The sequence below is a fragment of the Zootoca vivipara genome, chromosome 1 (assembly GCF_963506605.1).
Source record: "Zootoca vivipara chromosome 1, rZooViv1.1, whole genome shotgun sequence".
Classification (NCBI taxonomy): domain Eukaryota; kingdom Metazoa; phylum Chordata; class Lepidosauria; order Squamata; family Lacertidae; genus Zootoca; species Zootoca vivipara.
Genome location: NC_083276.1, coordinates 56,349,036 through 56,376,687, shown reverse-complemented (window position 1 = coordinate 56,376,687; position 27,652 = coordinate 56,349,036). Strand labels below are relative to the sequence as shown.

Here is a 27,652-nt window from a genome sequence, read left to right as displayed (position 1 = left end):
CACACTAGTGTGCCGCGGAACAGCGGTTGAGAAACGCTGGCCTAGAGAACTGTTTCCTAATCTCAGCAGCAGTCTGGTGACACTGTCATTGCAGCATTCAGGCACTAGAGGGAGAACAGAAAGTCCAAAGGAGAAAGGCCAGCACTTTGTCACTGCTGCTTCACCCAGAGGTACATTTAGGGGAAAGGAAGGATAGTGGAGCGGTATTTTAAGGTTTGAGGGTGCATGGAGATAATACTGAGGTAATCTGAAGTGACATCACTGGGAGTGACACAGGCTTTCCAAATTTGGGGCGGGCTCAGGAAAAAAGTTGACATGAATTTTGTTCTGTGAACCGTGCTGAGACCTCCAGGTATAGGGTGGTATATAAATTCAATAAATAAAAATAAATCCAATAAATAAAATGAATTGTAAAATAACACCCAACGCAAATGACACAGGTTACAATTAATTTTTTATGCACACTTTACAAACTGCAGTGGTTTGAAAAATATACAAATCCAAAATTATTGTACTAAAATTGTACAGGATTTAATATTTTTAAACACACACACACACACACTTCACACCCATGCTTCATTCGACACCATAAATTTATATGGAATGCGACTTCAACGGCTGCATTGAAAGGAACGTAGAATTGCACACTGGGTTCTGCCCCCTTAAACTGCCTTTCCCTCATGTGGCAAAGTGTTGCTCACCAAGGAAGTATTCTGTGCTACCTGAAAAAATTCTAGTGCATTTTTAGCCAACTCCAAGATGGTTACATGCTTTTTAAAACACCAGCAGGCCTGAACATAGCACAGCATCATACCAGCACTGCTCGCAAGTAACAAAAGATTTGGGGACCTGAATGCAGGAGCTTCTTTAGATGCATTTTTTCTTTGAATTGCAGCTCCTCACACAACCCCAGTATGCTGTAGGACAAACTATTTTCGAAAGTCTCACTTGTAATGTGGAGATAAAGGAATGTTTAATTATGTGCTGGTTGTTGTTATTATTTTACAAGCCAGATGCCCTGCTAGGTGAATAGGGTTTTGACCTGCAAATAACTATGGCAAACATAACTGAAAGTCCTATATATGCAGCTCCGGGCCTTTTCTCTGATAGTGTGCAGAAATCACTGTATGCTTCTGTGGCGTTCACACAGAGCCCCCGGTTATTCCACGGACTATTGACCCTGTTTCACCACATCTATTCTCTTCCACTGCCACCAACCAGGTTTCCCTGGTAACATATTCAGACTCTATCAGGTTGTAATGTATTAACAAAGATTCCAGTTTATTGTAAACGCAAACAAATTTTAAATACTTTGAAACACTGTAATCTGATCCACTCTGTCTCCCCTCTGTCTCTAACCCACTCTGACTCCTATGCCTCCCACCCACAAGAAACCAACCGAACTAACTGTCTCTCTATTTCCAACTGTCTTCCCCACTGTCTAAACCTCTGGCTAAGCCTTTTAAAATTAGGTAGGCTTCGCCTCTGGGCTTTTCTATTGGTCTACCTATTAACCCTTTCTCTCCCCCTGCACAGACGTTTCCAAAAGAACGGGCAAACGCCACAGCAGGGGCGTCTTGCCCATAAAGGCAAGTGGCGCGGGGCACCAGGGTGCCAAGTTCGCACCGAGTTCTGGAGGGTGCCTGGGAAGAGGCGGAGGCTAGGTGTGGCGCTTCCAGGCATCAGCTCACAGCCCTCGTCCGCCGCGGCAAAGCAGTGCCGTGCACGGAGCCTCCACCTCTTCCCTGCCAGAGGAGCCGCCCTCTAGCAGCTGCCCAGCTCCTCCAGCCCCACAAAGCTGCCGGCAGCACTGTAAAAAAGTCAGGAACTCTGGGAATTTGGGGGGGGGGGCGCCGGAGGGATCTTTGAACTTAAGATGGCCCTGCACCACAGCTTCATTTAGATCTCAGCCACAACACACACTTTCTTTTAAATGTTTGCAATAACATGTCCAAACTAGATCCTGTGAATGGCAATGCCGCCTCACAATTAACAAATAAAACGAAGCTTTACAAAGCAGAGTCACAAAAACCCACGAACAAGGTGTGGGGAAAACTCACATGAATTAAGACGCAGCTTTTTTTGGCACAAGATAGCCCATTATTGTATAATACAGAATTCACCTGTAAGTTGGCAGTGACTAGAAGGGCACATGCTCATAGAAAAAGCAGTGCGAGGCCTGTGAACTGGCACCTCACAGATGTGGTAAACTATATTATTGATAAGCCTTCTCTGTTGATCTTTCTTTAAAAAAAGAAAATCATAGATGTGACGTGTTCTCTGTGTCCCTTTACTCAGCACCACAAAAATTCCACTCTTGAAATCAAAATTGAATCTAGTTCAGTAACATTAAAAGCAAGACTTCCAGGGAGAAGTATAAAAATTATTGTGAAGCAGATGCATGTAATATATGTTGTGGCTCAGTCTTGGTGCTGTGCAATAAACTGGACTTTTTTTCATATAAAGTGCAGTTGTCAGGTGTGTACCACTGTGATTGAAAATATGCTCGGTGTTTAGTTCAGATAACTAAAAAGGTGATGGGGTGGAAGGTTTGGTACATTGGGCAAAATTACAGCACATAAATATGAGTCATGTCTGATTTCTCATCTTAAGACATGAAAAGGACAACAGGCTGGGAGAAGTAACACAGAGGGCAGACATCACCAAACTAAATACTTCATCGAAAGGATGTCATTTTGTCCTAACTACAATCAAATGGTAAGGCAGGGATGAAGTGAGCCAAAAGGAAAGATACAAGGTCAACATTCAACTGGAAACCAGCACCTGCAGAAAAATCCCTAAATTGCTCAGATCAGTGAACAAACTTGACTTAAAATCTGTTAAGGATCAGGGAGTACACTTTAACCAGCTGTGACCTATCATTCTTACAAGTCTTCCACATTGGTCGGGTTGACATCCCCACAGTTGCTTTCTCTGGCCATAGCAGGATGGCTGTCGTGTCCCAGGCCTGGGTGAGTTTGAGTCCTGAGAAAATATCCACTTGCCAAAAGGGATTTATTATCTCTGCCAGCTCCTTGTGAGTAACTCAGTTCCATGTAATGTGCTTAGGATGTGCCCATCATTAAAGGATAAAAGAAAGCAAATTCTAAAACTGACAGGGTAGGAGAGGCCTATGTTAGTTTGCAGAAGCCCTGCTGCTTTAAAGATGAACAAAAACCCACAGTTAAACTGGTCAAGCACCACCTGAGGTAGAATCCTGAACCTAAAAGGCACAATTGCTATTAGGTTACAGTACAAATACACTGCTTTAAAAATAACCACTCTATTCATAATCTGTTATATATGTTCAGAAGGATTTATATAGCCTGAATTCTTGTACCTGCATAGTCTTAAGTGCATGGCTATGCAATATTTTTAAATGTTTCAAATCTGTTTAATTGTACAAATTGGCTGATCACGAAATGTTGTGGAGGGATTTAGGAATACAAATAATGAAACTTCAGTACCCTAAAAAAACAACAAAACACCATCTTCTAAGCTCTTTAGGAAGTGGAGAGGGGGGGATATCACAATTTTAAGTGCCTGATATAGAAATGTCATAAGTTTCTGAGCCTCACTGAAGGCAGGAGTGGAAAAGACATGATAGTTAGATAAGAATATGAGTGGCAGGAAAATGTATAAACTGATGCACGTATAGGGATTATGATTCATACATTTGACCAAACTGCGGGAGGCAGTGGAAGACAGGAGTGCCTGGTGTGCTCTGGTCCATGGGGTCATGAAGAGTCGGATACGACTAAACGACTAAACAACAACATGATTCAGCGTTATTCTACTAGATTACAGCAGTGTTCCCACAAACTTATTTTTCATTATTCTTTAACCAGAACCACAGTATTTTGCTTTCACAAATTCCAGTGTGTGTGTGTGTGTGTGTGTGTGTGTGTGTAAAATAGACCCTCATTTTATTTTTTTATTTTTTTATTTAAAATATTTATATTCTGCCGTCCCCATGCTCAATATACTCTACTCCATAAAAACTAATGTAGGACAATATGGAGTCAGATAGTGTTTGACTTACTATAACCAACCAACCAACCAACCAACCAACCAACCCACTAACAGAGTATAAACAAGTGATAACTATTTGCACTAAAGTGCATACAGTGCTGAAAGCACCAGAAACAGGGGGGGGGGGAGAGTCAATAAAAATTGATAAATATATGGGCTCGTTTGAAATTAGTTTTCAAGCATGTGTTCTTTTGAAATCTATGTTGTTGTTGTTTTTAAAGTGACAGAACTGTGGATTAAGCGAGGGAATCTAATATACAGCTAAGTTCACCGTACTTTCTTATTGACTTGGATAGGTTGGAAATATGGTGTCCCTTCTTCACATAACCTCTTCACATTTTCTGGTGTAACTGCATTTGCCGCAGGCTTTCTACTTTCTTGCTGTCTCATTGATCTCACCACATAAAGTGTGAGTTACAAATTCTTGCGCAGTTGAGAAGATGCTCTGGGGAGCCCTGACTGGCAAACTGCTGCTCTTCTTGGCACTGGGAACAATGCCACATATATAACCCCAGACTATGGTATAATTCTATGGAGCAGTTTTTGGGTGCTATTTTGATAAGTGTCAAGCATTTGATGATGCTAGTCCAAAAAAAATATGGAGAACAGTGAATTCCCCAATACAATCCTCAAAGTCTGTTGTTGCTATTTTATCCAGTTATGAATCTAGGGAGGTCCTGCAAAGAGCTTCCCTTGGTGACTTCATGTTGCATATTTGACAGTGAGTCTGAAGCAAAAGCGTATTTCATAGCTTGCTCTCTTGCCATCCATGTGCGTTCTTTCCAAACTTGTACACTAACCTCCTGTCCACTCGTTCCAAAATACCAGTTTTATAATAGTATCTGCAACAACAAAATTGAAGTTGGACTTAGAAACAGCTTTAACATACAGTACTATGTTAAATGTTTTACTATGCTAGTGTGTAAAACAGCAGCAGTCAATAAGACATTCTTTTTGAGAGACCGCTCTAGTCTTCTGGCAAAAGGGAACTTGCACACATACAGCACAGTTAAACTGCTCAGAGTTCAACACTTTCCCAGACACCTTGAAGTTCAACTCCCTCCTTTTGAAACACTGTGCATTACATTTGTTTTCTTAAGAAAACAGTTCAGAGTCAAATTCCAGGATTGTTGCCAAGGGAAATGGTAAGGTAATAGTATTAAGTGGCATATTCATTGGGCAGGTTGGCAAATGATCTGTTGACTAGTTGACTAATGTCTCATTATCCCCATTTATTCTACCCACAGATTTGGCAACATGATCCTATCTCTAATCAAAAGAGCCATAGCTGTGTCTCATGACCTTTGCATTCTACAGCATAAAAAATAATAATATTTGGAACAAGTTAAACTGTGAAATCAGCTGCCTTATATAATACCGATTAAATTAATAGCTTACCTGAGTGCTCTGCTTAGTTTTTCGTAGGTCATTCTATCGTTTTTCTTTCTTTGCCCCCACATCTTTGCTAGAGCGTCTGATTTAACAACTCGAAAGATGCCTTGGTCTCTGTCTTCCCATTCCAGAATGCCACCGTTCTCCTCAGGAGACAGGAGGAGGTCTCTTACAAATTCCCACAAGTGAGAGCTCTGTAGACCTTCAAGAATTAGAAGCAGCACATAGATTTTACTAGAAAAACTCATTTCAGAAGCAAGGCTGTCAGGGTTTTGAGAAAACAAAATTAAAAAAATTCCTTCCAGTAGCACCTTAGAGACCAACTAAGTTTGTCATAGGTATGAGCTTTCGTGTGCATGCACACTTCTTCAGATACACAGTGTATTTGAAGAAGTGTGCATGCACACGAAAGCTTATACCTATGACAAACTTGGTTGGTCTCTAAGGTGCTGCTGGAAGGATTTTTTATATTTTGTTTTGACTGCATCAGACCAACACGGCTACCTACCTGTAACTAGGGTTTTGAGAATTCCATTTGAGTAGGAGGACAATGAGAAGGGGACTGGCACACTACACTGCAAATCTGTGGAGCAAGCTGGCATTGGTCATTACAAAAATAACCATGCTTGGCTGGAGATAGTGCCAAACAGCATTTGACTAGACCCCCTTTAGGTGTCACCCTAGGGACTTCTGAAGACTAAATGGTAATAATGCCACTGAGCACATGCAAAATGCCGTTTCCTCACTACTGTGTAGAAGCCACAATCGGTTCTCAAATATCAGCAGTAACAACTAGGACCTGTAACAAATGTGGAGTGCGTCTGTTTAGTGTTCGAGCCATCAACCATACTTTCAGGATAATACATTCACTTGGTTTCCTCTTGGTTTTTATACTATTTTTCTCCTGCAAACCCCCCCCCCCATGGACATTCAGAATTCTGGGCATTCTCAGTCATCACTGGGCTATTTCTGAATATTTTTACCCCCTTATTTTCCCCTAAATATTTTTCCCCACTTTTGCAAACCTTCATCTTCTACCAACCACACTGATACCTCCTTTTCATTTCTCAGTACCTTCATTTTTTCAACACAGCTGTTGGTATTAATATTGATTCATCTCATTTATCTATCACTATTCAGTGGTACCTTGGGTTACAGATGCTTCAGTTTGTACGTTTTCGGGTTGCGCACCGTGCCAAACCTGGAAGTACTAGAACAGCGCTGCGGGTTGCGAATGTGCCTCCCGCACGGATCCCGTTCGCAACACGAGGTTCCACTGCACATACCGTATTTACTTGAATGGAATGTGCACCGTTTTGGCCAAATGACCTCACAAAAATTAGGGTGTACATTAGATTTGATGGTGCCAGCAAATACTTTTTTTGTTTTCAAGGTTTTGAAAATTGAGGTTCGATTACCGTGTTTCTCATATTATAAGACACGTCTTATATTTATTTTTTCCTCAAAAAAACACACCATGGCTTATTTTCAAGGGATGTCTTATTTTTTAATTAAGTATGGTAAACCATGCATAAATATTGTACTTTTGCACCAAGCAAAAGCACACTGAGGGGGAGCAATTGCATGCAATTAAAGCTTGCATTAAACATGCACAAAGTGAAGGTTTTCTGAGATCAAAAGCAGCAGAACAGAGCCCAAACAAGCATGATAAAAGCATGCTTTTCACAAACTTTTCCTGCATCACAGAATAGCATTGCATGCATACCGTGCAAGCTCAATGTTTTCAGCCCAGCAAGCCTTGAAATTCGCGCGCCACGGCTCCTGCCAGCAGGGCCGTTTTAAGCCTTTCTGGCGCCTTGGTTCAAGGATCCCTCCAGCGCCCCACGCCAGCTTGGGACTTCCATTTTCACTCTCGGACCCTGCACTGAGTGCCTGCATCTTCATCTGCTGCAATTGCAGGCAGCAGCTCGTCAGGTGCAGCTCCCCCCTTTTCCCTTTGGTAAACAGCCTTCTCGTAAGGCGCAGCGGGCAAGATCCCGCACACACCCAAAAAGGGAGGCAAAACCAGAAAACAGAAACCCTGGCCGGCTGCTCGGGCAGCTGAATGCTCAGCACGGCCGCCTTGCCTTGGCTGGGATCCGCCTCAAACCACCTTTTCCGCTCACCCTCAAAATCGCCTTGGTTTCGGGAAGGGAGGGGGGGGAACTCTAGGCAATAGTCTCGCCACTCTAGGCAATAGTCTCGCAGGTTCTGCAAGAAGAGGAGGAGAGGAAGCTTTTGCCGCCTTGCATGGAGCTCCTGGCTGCCGCGCTCAGCCGGACACCAGCCATTATGTGCCCCTTTGGCGCCCTTTTGGTGCAGCTGCCTGCCAGCTGCCGGGGCTTTTCGCGGCTTGAGCTTTGGGTCCAGCCGGGTGTGCTGCAGCTCTTGCCAGCTCCCACTCGGACGGAGCTGCACGTGGCAGCAGCATCCGGTTCTGAGGAGACATCTTCCTTTTCCTCCCACCACAAGCCGGTACGGCTTATTTTCAATGCCTTATATTTCACCAACCCTTGGAAATCCTGCCTTGCCTTATTTTGTAGGGATGCCTTAAAATATGAGAAACACGGTAGATCCGATGGCGCATTAGATTTGCATAAATACGGTACATAGATATATACAATGTACAATATGATTATTAGGGCATTCTCATTGCTTATGGGTTGATACCCAGGTGTGCTTGAGTGTTGACACTTCTATTGAAATTAACTGTTGAGCTCCCCACCCCCATGAAGCTGGAAAACAAACAATTTAAGGAAATGAAGGAACTATGAGTGTGCATGAGTCATCATCTCTTGAGTTCAAGGAGGTTTACGGCTGCAGGAAGCTAATGTTGATAATTTCTGCTTAACCTCTTCTATTCCCCAAATCCAAACTTGAAATGCAATGGCCCCACTTCAGATTTTAGTATATAGACACAGAGAGATATATATATTTTGAAAAACCAGCTCTTATTATTTGATCTGATATATATATAACTACAAGTCACTCAACAATTTCAAATAAATAATCTTTTTTTTTAAAAAAAAAAAGCAGTAAAGGGATATATACCAGTGGCAGAGTAGTGAGAACCAAGCTCAAATCTCCCCCAACTATGAAACTTACTGAGCGACTTTGCCCTAGTCAGCACAGCTATTCATGCACACGGAAAACTGATACAATCACCATTTCACTTCAGAGCTATTCATATATTTTATGCATATGACCCAATGCCTCCACTCCTACGGACTAGTAGCAACCGGTGTGGTTGGGTGGAGCTGTGGAGCTGCTTTGCTGATACTGATGCCTCTGTTGCTTGCCAGGATGGGGCAGGGCCACCCAGGTGCACTGATGGCCCCACCCTTGCTTCTGCCCTGCTTCACCCCATACAGGTAAACAGCAGCAATGCTAAGAGGGTGGCTCCACAGCTCCACCCCGCCACAAACGCCACAGCTGATAGCTTCCAAACCAATTCTTCCACAGATCCTTTGCATGCTATTCATACCCTGTCTTTATTAATTTTTGTTTGTTCAGCATTCTTCCAAACCATCCTCTGACTCCCTTACTTTTTTATTCTCAGGCTTCATGCCTTCTCAACTTCTCCACCCCTTCCTCTGCTTCATTTCTCCTTCCAACTAAATGTAGAGTTGCCATTTTTTTCAAGAGTATGATAGAATTCCCTTGTGAGAGGAATAAGTAAACGTATGGAGCTTGTCCCAAAACTGGGCTGCAGTGATTTTGTAGCTGTTGTGTCTTGAAACTGAAGGGGGTGTGTGTGTGAGGTCTGGTTCTTCTGCCTGGAAAAGCTGTAAATTTTATAAAGATCGTTAATCTATGAGAGAAAACGAAAGTGATTTGAGTTTTTTTAAGATGGCGCTGCTTCGTGTTGAGAGTCGACGCAATAGGGACGCTCCAGACCAAGAAGATTTATGGGGAGGCTGGACTGATTAACTCACACAGGAGAAAGAACATTTGTGAAACTTTGTTTGACATTTATCTCAGCAGCTGGGAAATAATCGGTTGAAAGAGGAAAACATCTATGTGACTGTAAGGGAAAGATCTGGATTATTATGAACTCGGAGAGACGATTTGAACTTTAGAAAAAAGACGGCAGTGGACGGTTGCGAGGAATCCCCAATTTCTTGAAGCATGAGAACCCAAAAAAAATTTCTAGATGATTTGGCATAACATTCGGTTTGATTGATATATATGTGTATAATTTGAAATAATGAATGTGATATAATTGGTTTTAATTGGAAAAATTAATAAAAATATATTTTTTTTAAAAAAGAAAGAAACTGAAGGGGGGGTTTTGCCAATTGTGTTATTGAGCTAAATCTGATCATATAGTCTGCATTGTATAATTCTGAGTGCATGGCTTAGCCACCCCACCCCCCACCCCCAAATTGCTCTCTTTGCCTCTCTGTGTGCTAAAGTACAATGTAACAGTAAGACAGCTTGCTATCAAGGCTAAGAGCTGACCTTGTCTGGAGGACAGAACGAGAGGCAGAGGGGCTTATTATCAGCGATGATGCACTTCCAGCCTGACGCAGGAAGTTGCTAGCTTGATGCGTAAACTAACCTTACTGAAGGCTGAAGGCTTTGTTGAGTCAGCATGTGTTTATGAGAAGGACTGGACAGAGTGCATGCGCACTCTTACAGAGAAGGGGGAAGGAGCCCAAAAGAAGTGTATAAGAATCTTTGCAGATTTGTGTTTCTTTACTCTTGTCGTGAAACATGGATCACCGAGAGTCCCTTAAATTTAAGGATTAAATTCTTTCTCTGAATTCAACCCCGGTGTCATTATTGACTGTCTCTGTCCTGCCTGGGCGCAACTAAAGGACCCTTAGTAGCTGATAAGGCTACAAAACTGTTAGTAAAAAACATGAAAAGCCTAGTTAGACACGGCTGCTTCTTCATCTTTGGACCTTCAAGGCCTACAACACCTGCTTTTTGAGTTTATTCTCAAGTAGCAACCTGAAAAGGTGTTTGTCTCTTGGATACTAGGAGTGCCACCTGGTGGCTGTGTGATGCTGCGAACATTGCACTAGGTAACTATTGCTTATATACAGGTATGAGAACTGGAATAAACATTAAAACAAAAACAAGCACCGTTTATGCAGACTACACCGTTTATGCAAACAGCGACATTTTATATGACGTTTCAAAGGCTATGGCAGAGGTATACCTACTTGTTCTGCTGTGACTTTGAAACTCTTGGCTCTTGATGCCACCTGTCCTCAAACATGCCTTATCAATATCTGGAAAACATTTTTTTTTAAAAAAAGCATGGACATAAATAAATATGGATGAATTTCAGGGTCGGGTGACAATGTGACTTAAAGAGGTCAAAGTGTTCACCTAATAACATTCCATGCGATACTAAACCAACATGGGTCTGTGATTTATCTTAGAATAAAAATCCAACTTCAACATAAAGATGAAGCAAAATGAATTATTAACCAAAAGCTGGACAGTTAGCTAAATTGGCAGCCAAAAAAGAGAGAGAAGTACATAAGATAGCAGTGTCCAGATTTCAATTATCTAAAAACATGGTTATTTGGAAACACAGTGTGTCCTGATTGTATCTCTGTGTAAATAGTGCTGCTTCTACCTACAGTATAATCAGAAGGCCATAGTTATGGAGTATTGTAGGCAGTGTCAAAGTTCATTATTGGACATTGGCACCCTTTCCTCCCTTGCTGCATTTCTGATAAAAAAATACATTGGATCTTCTTTCTTCAACAGGGAGAACAATTTTCATCAGCACTACAGAAGGTGAAGAATGGGATAAATTCCCTTTCTCTGCCTATTCTCATCCAAAAATGATCTTGTGCTCCTGCCAGTAGCTGGTATTTGTATTTAAAGTGTATGTTAAATACAAAGACGTGTTTTAATGTCACATCTAAGTATGGATCCCAGACCATGGATCCCAGACGGTGTAAACTTTCATAGGCATAAACAAACAACTTGAATTGGACCTGGAATAAGTGCTTCAGTAAACTGTACAGTTGTCATAACCAAGGCTGCACATGTTCCTTTCTCTGGACATTTAACAGGAGACAGACTCTAGCAATTTTGCACCAACTGATACTTTTTTAGTCTTAAATAAAGCCCCATATAACAACACATTACAGTAGCCAACATTGGAAATTTCAGTTATTGTGGGCAAAGTTCCTATCCTATCAGAAGGTTGGAGGTTCAAATCCCCACAAGGAGTGAGCTCCTATTGCTCTGTCCCAGCTCCTGCCAACCTAGCAATCTGAAAGCACCCCAGTGCAAGTAAATAAATAGGTACCGCTGTGGCGGGAAGTTAAATGAGGTTTCCGTGCGCTCTGGCTTCCATCATGGTATTCCGTTGTGCCAGAAGCGGTTTAGTCATGCTGGCCACATGACCCAGAAAGCTCTGTGTGGACAAATGCTAGCTCCCTCGGCCTGAAAGCGAGATGAGTGCCACAACCCCATAGTCGCCTTTGACTGGACTTAACCCTCCAGTGGTCCTTTACTTTTTACCTTATTCCTGCACAACAGATTTAATTGCCAGATTGTTGTTCTATGTACCACACAACTTGCTTAGCAATCTATGGTATTTTAAACAATGTGTGTGGGATTATTGTTTTCATTAGTTATGTATTTTTGTGGGTTTTTTTATTGTAAAGCATCTGTGATCCACGGATGAAGAGTGGTATAGAAATTTAATAAATATTAATAATAACTAGGCTCTTCAATTGTCGCCATATTTCACTCTCCAGGACAGTATCGCCTCCAACTTTCCTGGATTCAGTTTCAGTCTATGTGTCCAAATCCATTTGATCACAGCTCATGAGACATAGAGCTAGGTGTCATAAGTACAGTGATCACACCCAGCTTCAAAATTCCCAGTGGTTTCATTCGCATAGATTCTAAAGAACATTGGGAAGAGCGCTGAGCTTTCAAACACCAGATGTTAAATTTCATGGGACCTGGTTTATCTCTCCAGTGGTCACCCTGCGAGTTCTCGTCCCTGTGGACTGCTGTATGTTGAAGCTGCAGTTACGGCTTTTAGCTATGAGCTTTCACTCCTATCTAGGAAAACACACACTTTAAAAAAGTTTACTTACAATCTTTTTCAGATGACTTTGTATCTTCATTGTCATGAAAGAAGGAGACACCTATAGAGAAAACCATAAAAGTTTTTAATAATAAATGTCTGTATTGAGATTTTCGGTACATTCACTGCACTAAAAAACCCAAACCCTGATCCAAAACAGACTCTTAAAACTACGATACTTGTGCCACTGTTGTAGCATTTCAGACTCCTCCCTTACACTTCATCAAAAACCTAGTTTCCCTTGTATATTCCCTTTTTAATTTCCATGTCCCTGTTCCCCTGTCCCAATCTTGTCCACCTGCCTACAGCACAAGATCTGATTTTGTAAAAAGATTTATTCTTGTGTTAAAATTCACTTTCCACTTTGTTTTATTCTTGTTTCCCCCACACTGAGTGCATGTACATACATGCCCAGACCAAAGTGTGGTTCAGTGCAACACATAAATCTCTGTGGATGTCGTCAGTTCAATGCCTTGTGCAAATATTATCAGTCATAGTCAGAATGAAACAATCATACTCTGATTAAATCTTTGGTACACTGACCATGAGCCTTGATGTTTTGTAGGATGAAATACAGGTATTCACCACAAATGCCTGCAGCATTTAGAAACTCCTCTTGGGTCATGCCACACAGTTGTTGGCCATTGATGTTAAAGTGGGAAAATGAAATACAGTTGGCATCCAGTTTGTATTGATCACAACAAAATTGTAGCCACTCGCATACGTTGTTTCTCGTCCAGTATTCGGGGTGAACAGATGTCCAGGAAAAATCAGAACCTGCCACAGTGCAATGAAGAAGAAAAAAGCAGTACATTTAAACTGTGGACAGTTTATTTTAGACATCAAAAGTTTCAATGGAAACACTGCGTTAACAAACATTGTTTAAGATTAGTTCCAATATCTTTGTGCAAGGATCACAATCTGTGGCAATGTTCTATTTTCATAAACAGATAACGGTATATCACACTTGTATAGAGTCGCCTTATAAACTGGGAAATTCTGGTGATGTCCTGGTGGTGATGGTTAAATTGGCACCCGGGTAAATGTAAATATCCAGGACTTTGTCTGCTCCCCATTGGAAGTGCTCAACAACTTTTTGAACAATCACCCCCCAAAAGCTGAGCAACTGTGTCTGGATTTTTACTTCTTGAAATATGGCAATCCTACACTTGTGCAGCAGGAGAAATTCTGTTCCTAAGCTGGTAACATTTGGGGTGACTGGCAATAGCTACATGAGCAGTGTTGCATAATGTATTATGGGGCATAGAAATGGGAAGACAGTGGGATGGAATAGGGCAAAACTGAGGCAAAAATGACAATTGAGGCACAGTGTTTATTCAGAAATTCACAATCCAGTTCCCTTATTCACTCACTGATTATTCTTTATCCAGACATTTTATAACATCTGAAAAGAGCTCTAGCCAACAGTATTGGAGACAAACTATCAGACTAGATTGTCTGATCAAGGAAGGCAACATGTATGCTTATCAAGATTTATTAATCCACTTGGACCTAGCTTTAGCAGGAAATTGATTTTAACAGTAAATCTGTTTTTCATGATCAATGTGTTATGAATCATGATTCCTGTTTCATTGCTATGAAATGGACTTTTCTCTCTCTATAAAATACATTTATCTCTATATTCTCTACAGTGTTTGTTGTCTAAAGCTTGAAGAGACCAAATCAACTGCTTTTCTGATGTTGAAATGTATTAACCTTGAAATGCTTTAGTGATTGTTTCTAAAACCTTGACTTGATGGAGATAAATATCAGCTTTGCTAGTAATAAAAATGCTAAGGCATGTTCCTTTCTTTCATGAATGATTCTTGCCAGGTCTAGTTTAGTCTTCTTGATTGCTTTCACTTCTAAAAAGCTCAGATTATTTTTTTTTGAAGTCAGAGAACACTCTGTAGAGGTGATTATGTATTTAATCAGTCTGACAAATATGGCAACTTTAAATCTAGTGTCTTCTCATTAATTTTCATAGTCTTTTGTATGTTAACACTTTTGAGGGAAGAATCTATATCACCTACTTTTACAGTTGGGCAAGAATGTATAGCAATAGTGACTTCAAGTGTGTGTGGAATCATAGGCATGCAACACAAAATGTAGAATACCAGGATAACATTATGATAAAATGCTGAATGAGAGCAATGGCAGGAGAGGGCTACTGCTTGAGGTTTTATTTACTAATTCTGCCACTGGGGAATGGGTCTCTATGAAGAACCTTGTTGCATTACTGAATTGGATTTTAAAAATTATCTGGTGGGAATTCAAAGCCACTATCAACGCATTTGGTGAAATCAATTAATTTATGCACTGTAATTTTATACCTACAGCTAAAATGGTGCTATTAAGTATTTTCAGAAACGAACTTCAGGACACAGTGCACAAGTCATAGATTGTCTTTCTTTTACTAGCAGAAATAATATAAATAACACTCCAGCGTAAGAGTTTGGATCCTCCTACAACAGAACACCTCATGAGAAGAGAAGAATCCTTGGAAAAGACCCTGATGTTGGGAAAGATTGAGGGCACTAGGAGAAGGGGACGACAGAGGATGAGATGGTTGGACAGTGTTCTCGAAGCTATGAACATGAGTTTGACCATGCAAGTGCAAGACAGGAGTGCCTGGCATGCTATGGTCCATGGGGTCACGAAGAGTCGGACACGACTAAACGACTAAACAACAACAACAACAACAACAACAACAACAACACAACAGAACAATGGTATAGACAAATATTGTCCTAACAAAACAAATTCATACAATAAGTGACAAGATCCAGCTTCTTTTATGGATGATTGGTATTCATCTAATTTCTGGATTTATTCTACTACATTAGTTGTTCTGCGATGTTTTCCCAATGCTACTACATTATTGCTGTTGGTGTGTGTGTCCCTGAAAAAGTGCTTTAAAAAGAAAAGAAAAGGTGTGAACGTGGCAAAAGAGTGCAGCATCCAAATTGGCCACCATGATCTCGCAAGAAAAAAATGGGATGTCCGGGTATGGGACTGCAGCTGGAAGTTACAAAAAATGGGATGTCCGGGTATGGGATTGCAGCTGGAAGTTACAAAATATGCACTGACTGGAAATAAAGTAGTATAGCTGCCAAAAAGTTTTGCAGGCACAAATAGTATTGAGAGTGGGATTGTGTGTGACTGCCCTGATAGCACCATGAGCTAAAAAATCATGAATGTGCAGTAAAAACGATATCTGGAAGGAACCTAAGACTACATACAGGTCAAACAATTCATCAGGTCAACTTTGTATAAGGAAGACTTCTACTGCAAATGGTACAGTAGTACCTCGTTGTGAGTCCGGCCCGCTTAGCATCCATTTCGTGGAACGTCCATGGCAAACTCGGAAGTACTGGAACAGATTACTTCCGGGTTTGCTGCACACGCAGAAGCGCAAAACCACTCATGTGCGTGCGCAGAGCAGTGCTTTGGCAAGGGTCCCTTTCGTCGAGCGTCCGGGCCTCCGGAACGGATCCCGGACTCAAAACAAGGTACCACTGTATATTGCTTTTCATTAGTCATTGCAGCTTGGCTCTGTACAGGCTTTTCCAAGCTTCCAACAGGTAGCTAGGTGAGAGAGTTAGGTGAAGGTGTTGGCTGGTCTAGCTCACATGGGAACAGAACATCAGGCTGCTCCTTCCACCCAATCCGGATTTCTGAAGAAACAGGAAGTGAACTTACTTCACCCTCTTTTTTCTCTTGCAAAAGCAGTCCAGTTGTCTACAAGGCCCTGCTGAAGCAAACAAGAACAGAAACTTGCACATTCTCATCCTCAGCTCCTGGACTTGTGTATAGCCTGTAATTCTGACCTGGCCAATTTGTTTACCGTGACAAACTCAGCAGGGATTGGCTGTTGTCAATCTTAGTTTCTTGACATAATCATTTAATATTTGTAAATGATGCATCACAACCTAATGTTTGTAAAAAGTTTATGTGGCACTATACATATGCTGTACACAGAGCTCACAATTTAAACAGAAACAAAAAAGGAAAAACATGTTTACAGAAGAAGCAACCTTAGTGAAGTTAAAATGAGAATGGGAAACATTTTTTTTGAAAGGGGAATCTGTTCAGTAGCTAATATGAAGATTAAGGAATAATTTAAAAAGGACCCAAACCATGAGGGAGGAAATGAAATTTTAAAAATAATTTTCTGAAAAGCAGATATATGTGAAATAGCCAAGAGGCAAGAGCTGCATGTAAGGAGTCATGCAAAAAGCAGAAGGAACACAAAGATTAGAAGAGCACCAGAGGCAGATTTAGGGGAACGCGACTAGTTTGGTTGCACTGGGCACAGAGCCTCGGGGGCACCAAAGCTATGCTGTAGAATGGAAGGCGAGAGGTGGAGGGGGGTCACCAAATGTTGGAGTACAGGGCGCTGCTAAAATTTTAGAAACCAAGGTCTGCCACTGAGAGCATAAGGGAATGGCATTTTAATGAAATAAAAGGATGTGTTAAGAGAACAAGAAGTGAAATAAAGCAGAAACCATGAAGATAGACACAAGCGGGGAAGGACACCAAGAGGCTTAAAAGTCAGAAGATGATGAAGTTAAGCTTGAAATAGTATAAAAGAAGAAAACAACGAAGAGGAGTATGTGAACAGGAAGTTACCCCCCTATGCAAATTGTTGATGTGGGCTTTATAGGGCCATAGCACATGGTAAAGAGTTGAGCACCACTACTCTCCAGCCTAAGGTCCTGATCTAGATCTCCCCCAACAATTTCTATAGCTCCCCCCCCCCCGAACAACCCTGGATTTTAGGGCACAGATATGATGCAAATATATTATCTAGTTGGCCCTTCAGTAAGCAGAACAATTTAGCATAAACGTAAGAAACATACAGGTAGTGAAAACATAGGGAAATACTTCTGGGAACAGCTCAGTTTTTGGAATAAGAATGGACCTGGATGTTATATGAGGCCTGGAGGTGCCATTGTTCATCCAATTCCCTTTTGCTTTTATGTTTTTTATAGTGTGAGATGTTATAATGCTGTGTGCCTCCCCCTTCTCACCAGCCAACGATGTGAGTTGGGAGATGCACAGCACATATTAAACTCCGTTCAGTCATGAGACAAATAAGAGGCTGTGCTTTCTCCTCTGCCCCCACTGTTGTGCTGCTCTGAAATTCAGTTGTAACTTCCATGGTGGGGAGCCTCCCTGTGTGATTTAGATCCTTGAACTACTCCATCTGAGAAAATGCAGCGGAACATTTGATCAACTGGCATGAGCAGTGCAATGACAGGCGCAGGTCACATTAAGTAAATCAGTTCTTTCCTCTCTGTGCAAGAGCTAGTAGTGTGTTGGGTAAGATTTTACAAGGGAAAGCAAAGAAAGAGAAATGAGCTGACAGTAGCTCTGCACCTAGTCAGGCTGAACCTATAGTTCTGCTCTAAGATGCCTGAAGAGATGGTGGAATCAGCTACTTACTAGGTTCCCAAGAAAAGGTTAGCCAGGCTTCTCTTGCGGATTTCTAAGGCATAGATTTGTATTTCTTTGCATAGGGCTTGACCAAGATAATCATCATCTCCCTTTCAGCTCTTTGATTGCATAATTTACACGGTAAGCTGCCTGTTCAGCTACCAGACTGTCAAGCAACTAAGCATATTTTCAAGGACTGAACCTGAAATGTCTTACATATACAATTAAAAAAGGTAAAGAATGAAAGCAACAAATATTTAATTGCAATATAAAAAATAATGGATACAGTTGTCAGTGAGCCAGGTCTCTGCACAATAAATGAACAAGGGCAGTGTATCTGAAAAGACGGTCAGACACAGAATATTACATCACTGGAAGACATATTTATTTGGGTAGAGGGTGTTTTGTTGTGGTTGCAGTGCAATTCAAATTATTAAGTAAAAGTAGCAACTGGCAGTTACTGTGTTGAGTGCTTGTTAACGGCGCACCCACCTGTTAGGTGATCAAATGGAGGGTAGTTTTCTTCAGGTGCTCCAAACAGTTCTGACCAAGACATCAGGGATTCACATAGCATTGTGTTTGGCAAGAAGGTACTGTGGCTTACGGAGTCCAGCATCATCCTGAAATATAACATTATTATTCTCATTGGTTAATTCCTACACATGCAACCACCACAACAATAGTTCCCCAGTGCATAGTTCCCCAACCCTATCCTCTACCAAGTAAGCTTGACCACTCATGCCTTGAACTGATATATATTCTTAGTAGACTTGTGATAACATGTCACATTAAACTATAAACAATGGTTTAATGCAGGGGTTGACAACCTGGCACCTGCAGGTACCACAGCACCATTGAAGGCCTTCGTTGGCAGCCCCAGACAGGAGCTGCAAATTCTGAGCTTTCATTTTTAAAGAAAGGTAAGTCTCTTTCCCCCTTAGAAAGAAAGTTGTGAAGCAAAATGTGCAGGCACACCTCTAGCAATTTCTGTGAAATGAGCCAGCCTGGCTGCTTTTGTCTGTTTATAGCCAATGAATGAAGTCAGAGCTGTGATTGATAAGTCAGTTCATACCTGCCAAGTTGCTGTCGGAGAAATAAGGGACCGGGCAGAAGTAGCAGACCGGAAGTAGCGCTGCCGCCATTTTGGAACTGGTTGGAGCATGCTCAGAAGAGACTTTTGATGCTGCTTTGCCCAGTTCCAAAATGGCCGCCACACCAGAAGTCGCACTGCAGCCATTTTGGAACTGGGCAGAGCAGCATCAAAAGTCGCTTCTGAGCATGCTCCGCCCAGTTCCAAAATGGCCGCCACGCCAGAAAAAAACCAGGAAAAAACAAAAAAATTCCTTTTTTCAGCTATGAACAGCTGGGAAAATGGGGATTTCCCGGGGAATACGGGAGACTTGGCAGCTATGAGTCAGTTGTTTGGACACCAGCCAGTGAAAATTCATGGAATCCTGAGAAGCTTTCCTTCCCCTTTAGTACTCTGGGGTCATCCAATAAATCAGAATGGTGGGAGATTCAGGGCAGACAAAAGAAAATACTTCTTCACGCACTGCATAATGAAATTTCTAATAAGATGTAGTAACCAACTTGGATGGCTTTTAAAAGGAAACGAGATACATTCATGGAGGATAAGGCTATCAATGACTGCGAATCATGATAGCGATAGTTTAACTCCAATAGCAGCAGCAGTGTGCATCTATGTACCAGTTGCTATGGAACAATAGTGAGAGGGTACTATTGTACAGTGGTACCTCGGGTTACAGACGCTTCAGGTTACAGACTCCGCTAACCCAGAAATAGTACCTCGGGTTAAGAGCTTTGCTTTAGGATGAGAACAGAAATTGCGCGGCGGCGGAGCAGCAGCAGTGGGAGGCCCCACTAGCTAAAGTGGTACCTCAGCTTAAGAAGAGTTTCAGGTTAAGAACGGACCTCCAGAACGAATTAAGTTCTTAACCCAAGGTACCACTGTACTCATGTTGGTAGGCTTTCCATGGCAATGTGGTTGGCCAGTTTGGAAACAGAATGCTTGGAAACAGAAAAGATGGGCATTTGGTCTGATCCAGCAATATGCTGCATTTTGTTTGCATGGAAGTATATACAGTATACACTTCTCTGAGCTTTTTTAAAAAGGGAAGAATTTCTTGTAGTCAAAAGCAAGTATAATGTATGAAAACTTGCCTTTGACTATAGCTGCCTTGAAACCAGAGCATTTTGCTCCATTTCACCCATCCTAGGCAAACAAAATAACTTATTTATCTATAAAAATATTTACCGGTATATACTGCTTTATCATAAAAAAATATTGCTCCAGTTCATAACAAGCAATTTAAAAACATAAAACCAAACAATACCATCATAAAAAGCTAAGAACAAGCCAAAAACAAAAATAAATTAAGAGCAAACACCTGTAGACCTTTTCTGGAGGATGTAATCTTAATTTCCTGCATAGGGCCTGCAGAATAGAAAAGTTTTCAGCAGGCGTTTGAAAGTTGGCACAAAAGGGGCTCGCTGAATCTCTATTGGCAGAGTGTTCCGAACGGGGTCCTGAAATGGGCCTCATCAACTCAGTGAATGACCAAAGACACTCCTGGATTAGAAACTTTGACATTCCACCCAATCAGGTAGATATTACAACTCTACATAGTCAATGCTTTAGTTAGTTACTGGTAGTTAGTTAGTTAGTTAGTTATTGTTATGGTTCTCGACCAGCATAGTAGTCAACGCTTTATATTGTGAACTGCCCTGGGATCTTTGGATGAAGGGTGGGATACAAATTTAATAAATAAAAATAAAGACAACTGAGAATGAGAGCAAGTTAATAAATAGGCTAACTTTTTGTTAAAACAAAGTATCTTTACTTAAAAAGTGACAGCTTTTGCCCAGACCTCTTCATACTCAGAATATTTCAGCTCTTTGGTAGGTTTGATCCCTGACATCTCTCTTAGATTGTCAGGCATAGTCAATGTCAGGGTAAAACAGGTAAAAGGAGGTAGTACAAAATGTAAGGATATGTATGTTGTTATACCATCCCTTGGCAAAGAACTGGATGTTGAATTGTTTGGTTCAATTAATTTCACTTATCATACAATAAGAGAGATGTGAAATAGACTGAAGGAAGGAAACAACTTTTTGCATAGAGCCAAGACTAATATGCAGGACACCTTCACTAGATTTTCCTGGATCTTAATTAGCTATATAAATAATAATAATAATAATAATAATAATCATCATCATCATTTAAAGAGAAGACAAAAGCACTCAAGGTGCACAGGGCTTACTATTTGTCAAGGAATATGCTGAAGTTAAGCATGTATGATTCAAGCTATGGGAAGAAATGAACAACTATTTGAGTTAAAGCCCTGGCTCACCCACAACCCGTGGAGATCAGTTAACACCTTTAGTTGAGAAAGAAAAGCTGTTCACTGAGATTTTGAAGGAAACTTTATTATGGCTTTTGACACAAATTCAGCCCACTGACTGTTCCATCTCAGATTACAATCATTTCTGAGGAAAAGAGAAAATTGTACCGGGAGAATTCTGAGTCATCATATAATGTGGCTTATCAAATACGAGCTGATATTTGACAAAAGCAATACATCAAAGAGGGATTGCAAATTTACATTTTCTCTGAATGGTCACTTCCTTCCCTGCAATGGAAGTTGTATACAAGTGGATTTTCATGTGAAAATGAGGTGGCAAATTCACTTTTTATTTTGGCAGCCCAGGTTAAATGTTCGAATCAGCCCTTATTCTCAGTTTTAATGAATGCAATTGCTCTTCCTGCTGTTCTAAGGAATCTGAATGGCTTCAGGATTCCTGTTGCCATAGATATATGCATTTGACATTGGCTCATTATTCATTAGCACACCCTTCATTCAAAGAAATCTTCCAGAAATGACTAGCTGAACCTCACTGGTGGATTCAAATTTTGCTTTTTTATTATTATTAGCATTTCCAGGTGTGACGCTGCTAGTGCTTTATAAGGTGGAAATAGCAGTTCATACTTAGTTTGGCAACTGAAGCTAAGCTCTATCTACCTTTATGGAAGTTAATAATATTGTATGTTAGAATTATAACTGAAAGGCAAAGTGACCTTAAACATTTGACTTTAAACCTTTCTATTACTGCTATTACATGGGATCCAGGTGGCGCTGTGGGTTAAACCACAGAGTCTAGGGCATGCTGATCAGAAGGTCGGCGGTTCGAATCCCTGCAACGGGGTGAGCTCCTGTTGCTCGGTCCTAGCTCCTGCCCACCTAGCAGTTCGAAAGCACGTCAAAATACAAGTAGATAAATAGGGAAGGTAAACGGCGTTTCCGTGTGCTGCTCTGGTTTGCCAGAAGCAGCTTTGTCATGCTGGCCACATGACCCGGAAGCTGTCTGCGGACAAACACCGGCTCCCTCGGCCTATAGAGCGAGATGAGCGCCGCAACCGCAGAGTCGGACACAACTGGACCTGATGGTCAGGGGCCCCTTTACCTTTACCTTTATTACTGCTATTAAACCTTTCTATTGCTATTCTATTCGGGGGGGGCACACACACTGTGCTCCTTCTGGGGTAGTTTGTCCACTTTTGGTCCCTACCCTGCACTCAGCTCTCACCTGGGGCACCTAGAAGCTGTTAGCATGTGACAGCAGCCACACCCTGGCCAGCTAAACCAGGTGAGGGTAGCCAATGGTTCTCAAATGCTCAGTGAGCTAGGAACTTCCCTGCATGCAAAGACAGGCTCCAGCAGATTGAGCAGACAAGACCAATAGTGGGTCCAATGGTCAAGAAGACAGTTTTTGCACATGCTGTAGAGGGAAGTGAGGGGCAGATGGGGCTCATCAACCCGGGAAGGTAGCCCTTTTAGGAGAAGGAAAACTTTGATCCTAAATCTCCACTTCCCTTAAGGATAACTTCAGGAGGAGAAAAGGCACAAATCCAGAGTGGAGTACCTAAAATGGCAGGATTACACCTTGTACACGTCCTTACGGCAATTCCTGCAGCCAAGATGGTGCCGTGAGGGTGGTCTTGTTGTCTGGGCTGCCCAGGACCTCCATATACGCTGCCCAGGCAAGGTCAGTTTGATGCTGCTAACACAGCGGTTTCACTTCACCCCCAGAGGCGCAGTCCATTGTCTCTCAAGACAAATGGATGCCAACAACAACTTCTTTATCCTACATTGGATGTTCTTATGTGGTAAACACTAGTTGCCAAATCAACAGTAAATTACTTGCTTACTCAATTTCTAAACTGTTTACTTCCTTCTAGATGAAGTTTCAATTAGGGCTGAGCAAAACTTGCCTCCCCAAATTCCCCATACTATTTGTGGGTGGCAAAATGGGGGTGGGGGTGGGGAATTTTCAGATTATGAGGACATTTACCCACAAAGCTCACTTCTGAGAAATTTTGGCTCACCTAATGTTGAATGACACTCTGTTGTTAGTTCATATTGGTGGATGAAGGAAGCAATGAGTTAAGAGAGCATAAACTCAGATACACAATTACTATATACATTTGTATTTGTAAGTGCCAAGGACTTTGTTAGTAATAGTACCGGTAATATCTATTGTTACACATAAACGGTTATACTGTATATAAAATAGCCTTCAACAGAGCAAATCTGACCCAAACCAAATTAAATAGTCCTCTCTCCTCAAATTCTTTGTCTATGACAATGACAAGACTGGTAATCTGTACTTCAAACCTAGAAGAATAGGCAGCAAAGATAACTGAAGCAGCATGACATTTTAACAAGACTGAATGGAAGTTCCTAGCCTTAAACTGCATCCCCCCACCTGATATACACAAAATATACACAAAAGCAGGCTGCCAAACAAGGTGACGATTGCCACTGTGAGCCACAACCAATTTAATCTGGAACCAGGTTATAAGCTTAAGAAAAATGGTTTCTTGGCCCCCTGCTCTATTTCCAGCTCCTTATTTGTATTTCTAACAAAATAATTATTGGAAAAAGTCTGTAACAACAATATAGTTTTTGGAGTAAAAGGGATACAATACAACAAGGTGATTGTTATAATTGCAGAATTGCAATTAGACAGTATACATGTACAGGATGAAAAAGGAAGGAAGAATTAATTAATTTTATATATTTTACAATTTTGCCAATATACTTCAACATTATATCTGTTAATTGAAGGAATACTCAGAAATAAAATCAAAATGAGGTTTCTGAAACCATTTTAGTATCTAAAAAGTAGAATTTTGCAAGACTAATGAAGCCTCCTTTATAACATGATCACTAATATTCTATATATTCTATATATTCCAGATATTCTATTATGAAAAAGCTGGCCAATATCCGTCCAAAGTTTTAAGCACTGTTATGCCTCACTCGTTTCAAAAAGAGAATTAAGCATGTGCTTTAAATCTTTTCCATTGAATCCAGAGGGATTTAAACATGTGGGGCATCTTTGGGAGAAGAAAAGGCTGAGGAGTAAACCCTACATAAATTCAGAGTGGAGTTTCTAAGGTGGTTGTATTGTATGCCTCCTTCCGAAAACTCTTGCAGCCAAGTTAGTGCCAAATGTATTGTTCTGCTTTGGATCATATCAGTGAGGCTGAGATGGAATCATTGTCTGGGCATCCCAAACTCCCTGCCCAGGATTGCGGATGGGAGAGGTCATTTTGGTGTTGCTAACACAGCGAAAACATTGTGTGAAGCAGCAGTTACAAGTTTATTGCCTTATTTGCAGACACAGAAGGCATTGTGATTTTCACGTGGTTTGACTTCACCCCCCAGAGGCATACTCCATTGTCTCTTGAGATAGATGGATGCCAACAAAAATGTGAAAAAGATTGACTGGATCATTACCAAAATAAAATACCACTAAACCAGTGAATAAAATTTCTTCTGGAATCATCTTTTACTACAGACACCTCAGCATCTGATGGATTATCACGACTCTGGTTCTTTCTTTGCTTCCACTGGCAAATGGTCAAAGTGTATTGTGGTTGGAAACACATATTCAAAGTTATATTACTGTTATTGTTCAGACCCACATACATCTCCTAGAAAATTCAAGCATTGCCGTATTTAGATTAAGCTTTGCGTGTTTCTCTTGAATCTACGTATTTTAAGGATAGCTTTCTTACCAGCAACCACCACCAGAGGTCTCAGCAGTACAAAAGATAACATTTATTTACAGAAGATCTCAGCAATGCCTTCCACACCCACTAAATTGATAAATTGGTTTATGGTGTCGATCCTAGATAAAATCACACATTTGCATGTATTTGTTTTTAATCTGATTTGCAGGATTAATTGTTTTTATACATCAGGCCTCGGCACCATTCATTAGAAGGATGAAGATTTGAACATTACCAAGTGCTGTGTTCCCTCGTGTACAACAAAATTCATTCTTGGAGACCAGTGGCAAGAGCGGAAAGTTCTTTAATGAATATTTATAGCCTTGCCTTGCCCTTGCCATCTTAAAAGGAAGTCTTACTGTTTTCAATGGAACCTGCTCCCAGTCACAAGAAAGTATGCATAGAATAATAATAATAATAATTTATTATTTATACCCCACCCATCTGGCTGGGTTTCCCCAGCCACTCTGGGCGGCTTCCGACCGAATATTAAAAACAGTACAGCATCAAACATTTAAAACATCCCTAAACAGGGCTGCCTTCAGTTGTCTTCTAAAAGTAAAATAATTGCTTATTGCCTTGACATCTGCTGGGAGGGCGTTCCACAGGGCGGGTGCCACTACCGAGAAGGCCCTCTGTCTGGTTTCCCTGCAACCTCACTTCTCGCAATGAGGGAACCACCAGAAGGCCCTCGGTGCTGGATCTCAGTGTCTGGGCTGAATGATGGGGGTGGAGATGCTCCTTCGGGTATACAGGACCGAGGCCGTTTAGGGCTTTAAAGGTCAGTATAAACACTTTGAACTGTGCTCGGAAACATTCCGGGAGCCAGTGTAGATCTCTCAGGACCGGTATTATGTGGTCCTGGTGGCCACTCCCAGTCACTAGTCTAGCTGCCGCATTCTGGATTAATTGCAGTTTCCGAGTCACATTCAAAGGTAGGCCCACGTAGAGCGCATTGCAGTAGTCCAAGCGGGAGATAACCAGAGCATGCACCACTCTGGCGAGACAGTCCGCGGGCAGGTAGGGTCTCAGCCTGCGTACCAGATGGAGCTGGTAGACAGCCGCCCTGGACACAGAATTGACCTGCACCTCCATGGACAGCTGTGAGTCCAGAATGACTCCCAGGCTGCGCATCTGGTCCTTCAGGGGCACAGTTACCCCATTCAGGACCAGGGAGTCCTCCATGCCTGCCTGCCTCCTGTCCCCCAAAAACAGTACTTCTGTCTTGTCAGGATTCAACCTCAATCCGTTAGCCGCCATCCATCCTCCAACCGCCTCCAGGCACTCACAGGCACAGGCAGTCTTAACATTCTTTGAATGGTCTTCATCATAAAAATTAGACTGGGTGCCATGATAGAAGCGCTCCTGTGTTGTGTTTGCTGTATGACAAGAGCACGAAGTGCATCAGACGTTGGTTCGGTTAAGAGCTTGAACAGATTAACGTTGCCAGCCTGGCAAGGGTGGCAGTTAGGGCAGAAAACACCGGTGACAGGTGATTTGCACTGCTCAGTTGATTTGCACTGCTAACACCACACTGCACAGGAACCTCCTTTAAGACCCTTCAGCTAAATAAATAAACAGAGCTTACGTGCTGCTGGGAGTGCTTATTCTCTTCTCAAGGAATTGTTAGATCCAAAAGCAGGTCTCCAAAGCCAAGAGGCTTTCCGGCTCTGCGAGTCGTACACTGGAAGGAAGGCCACCTGCGGTTCTGTGATATATGGAACACACTCCAGACAGGTCTGTTTGGTTTTTCAGGTTCTTATATACACACCCCCTTTGATGACAGTGATAATACACAGTGTGACACAGCTGAAAGGAGAATGAGAGTAAAAAAATGGGCTCTTAAGTTCACAACAGTTTCATTTTTAACCCCCTTCTCTTTATAAAACAGGCGGGTTTTAGGGGTTATGAGAGGTAGGTAAGGCCCCTGATGTTTTGAATTGTGTCTGATCTTTATAAAGCTAATGGAGTTGCAGCATTTCACTTCTTTTTTAAAAAAGTAGTTATTACATTTAATTCACAGACCTAGAAGTAGTTCACACATCAAAAGGCTGGGTACTTATTATTAACATAGAAGAACAGGGCAAAATGCTTCCCAAATTGTGGGCTGGGTTGTTTGTGAGAATTTCCCCAGAGGTGAGGAGTCAGAACAAGTGTAAAATACATGATTTTCTAGGTGACTTTCTTTCTTTTTTATTAATTTTTTCCAATTAAACACATTTAAACAAAAACAAAACATTCAACCACAAACACAACAACACATAATAAACACAAAATTTCCTCTTCTTAACATCTAATCAATTATTACAATTTACTTTGCTCTGCCGAGCTTTGACTTCCCTCCTTCCCCCCATTCGGTTTTCTTATCCACTCCTATCTCACATTTCCTTTATTCCTTCTACTTAAAGTCAATTCGGAGGATTTATTTGAATCCTGCAAGTGTCTTTAAACTTCTACAGTTCTTCTCCATATAATCCACAAATTTACTCCAATCGTTTTGGAACCTTGACTCTCCCTGGTTTCGGATCCTGCTAGTCAGTCTTGCTAGTTCCGCATAGTCCATCATTTTTGTCTGCCACTCTTCAATCGTTGGTAACTCCTGAGTTTTCCATTTTGGGGCTAAC

The 27,652-nt window shown here is 41.5% G+C and overlaps 1 protein-coding gene across 1 annotated transcript; it reads right to left on the bottom strand.

Moving 5' to 3' along the window:
* Positions 1–448: 448 nt before the first annotated feature.
* ELF5 (E74 like ETS transcription factor 5) lies at positions 449–26,727 on the bottom strand. The gene is made up of 7 exons (XM_035116495.2): positions 26,617–26,727; positions 18,425–18,552; positions 13,037–13,270; positions 12,504–12,554; positions 10,596–10,664; positions 5,431–5,626; positions 449–4,874 (listed from the first exon to the last, which is right to left on the bottom strand). The coding sequence occupies exons 2-7, from the start codon at positions 18,549–18,551 to the stop codon at positions 4,778–4,780; spliced, it is 774 nt and encodes a 257-aa protein (XP_034972386.2). The 5' UTR covers position 18,552; positions 26,617–26,727; the 3' UTR covers positions 449–4,777.
* Positions 26,728–27,652: the final 925 nt, after the last annotated feature.

Excerpts from the sequence above, each read along its gene's own strand:
- ELF5 (XM_035116495.2), bottom strand. The coding sequence starts at position 18,551 with ATGATGCTGGACTCCGTAAGCCACAGTACCTTCTTGCCAAACACAATG. Across the intron at positions 12,555-13,036 it reads ACAAAACATCAAGGCTCATG|GTGTCTCCTTCTTTCATGAC; the intron begins GTCAGTGTACCA and ends TTTTCTCTATAG. Across the intron at positions 4,875-5,430 it reads AAACTAAGCAGAGCACTCAG|ATACTATTATAAAACTGGTA; the intron begins GTAAGCTATTAA and ends TTGTTGTTGCAG.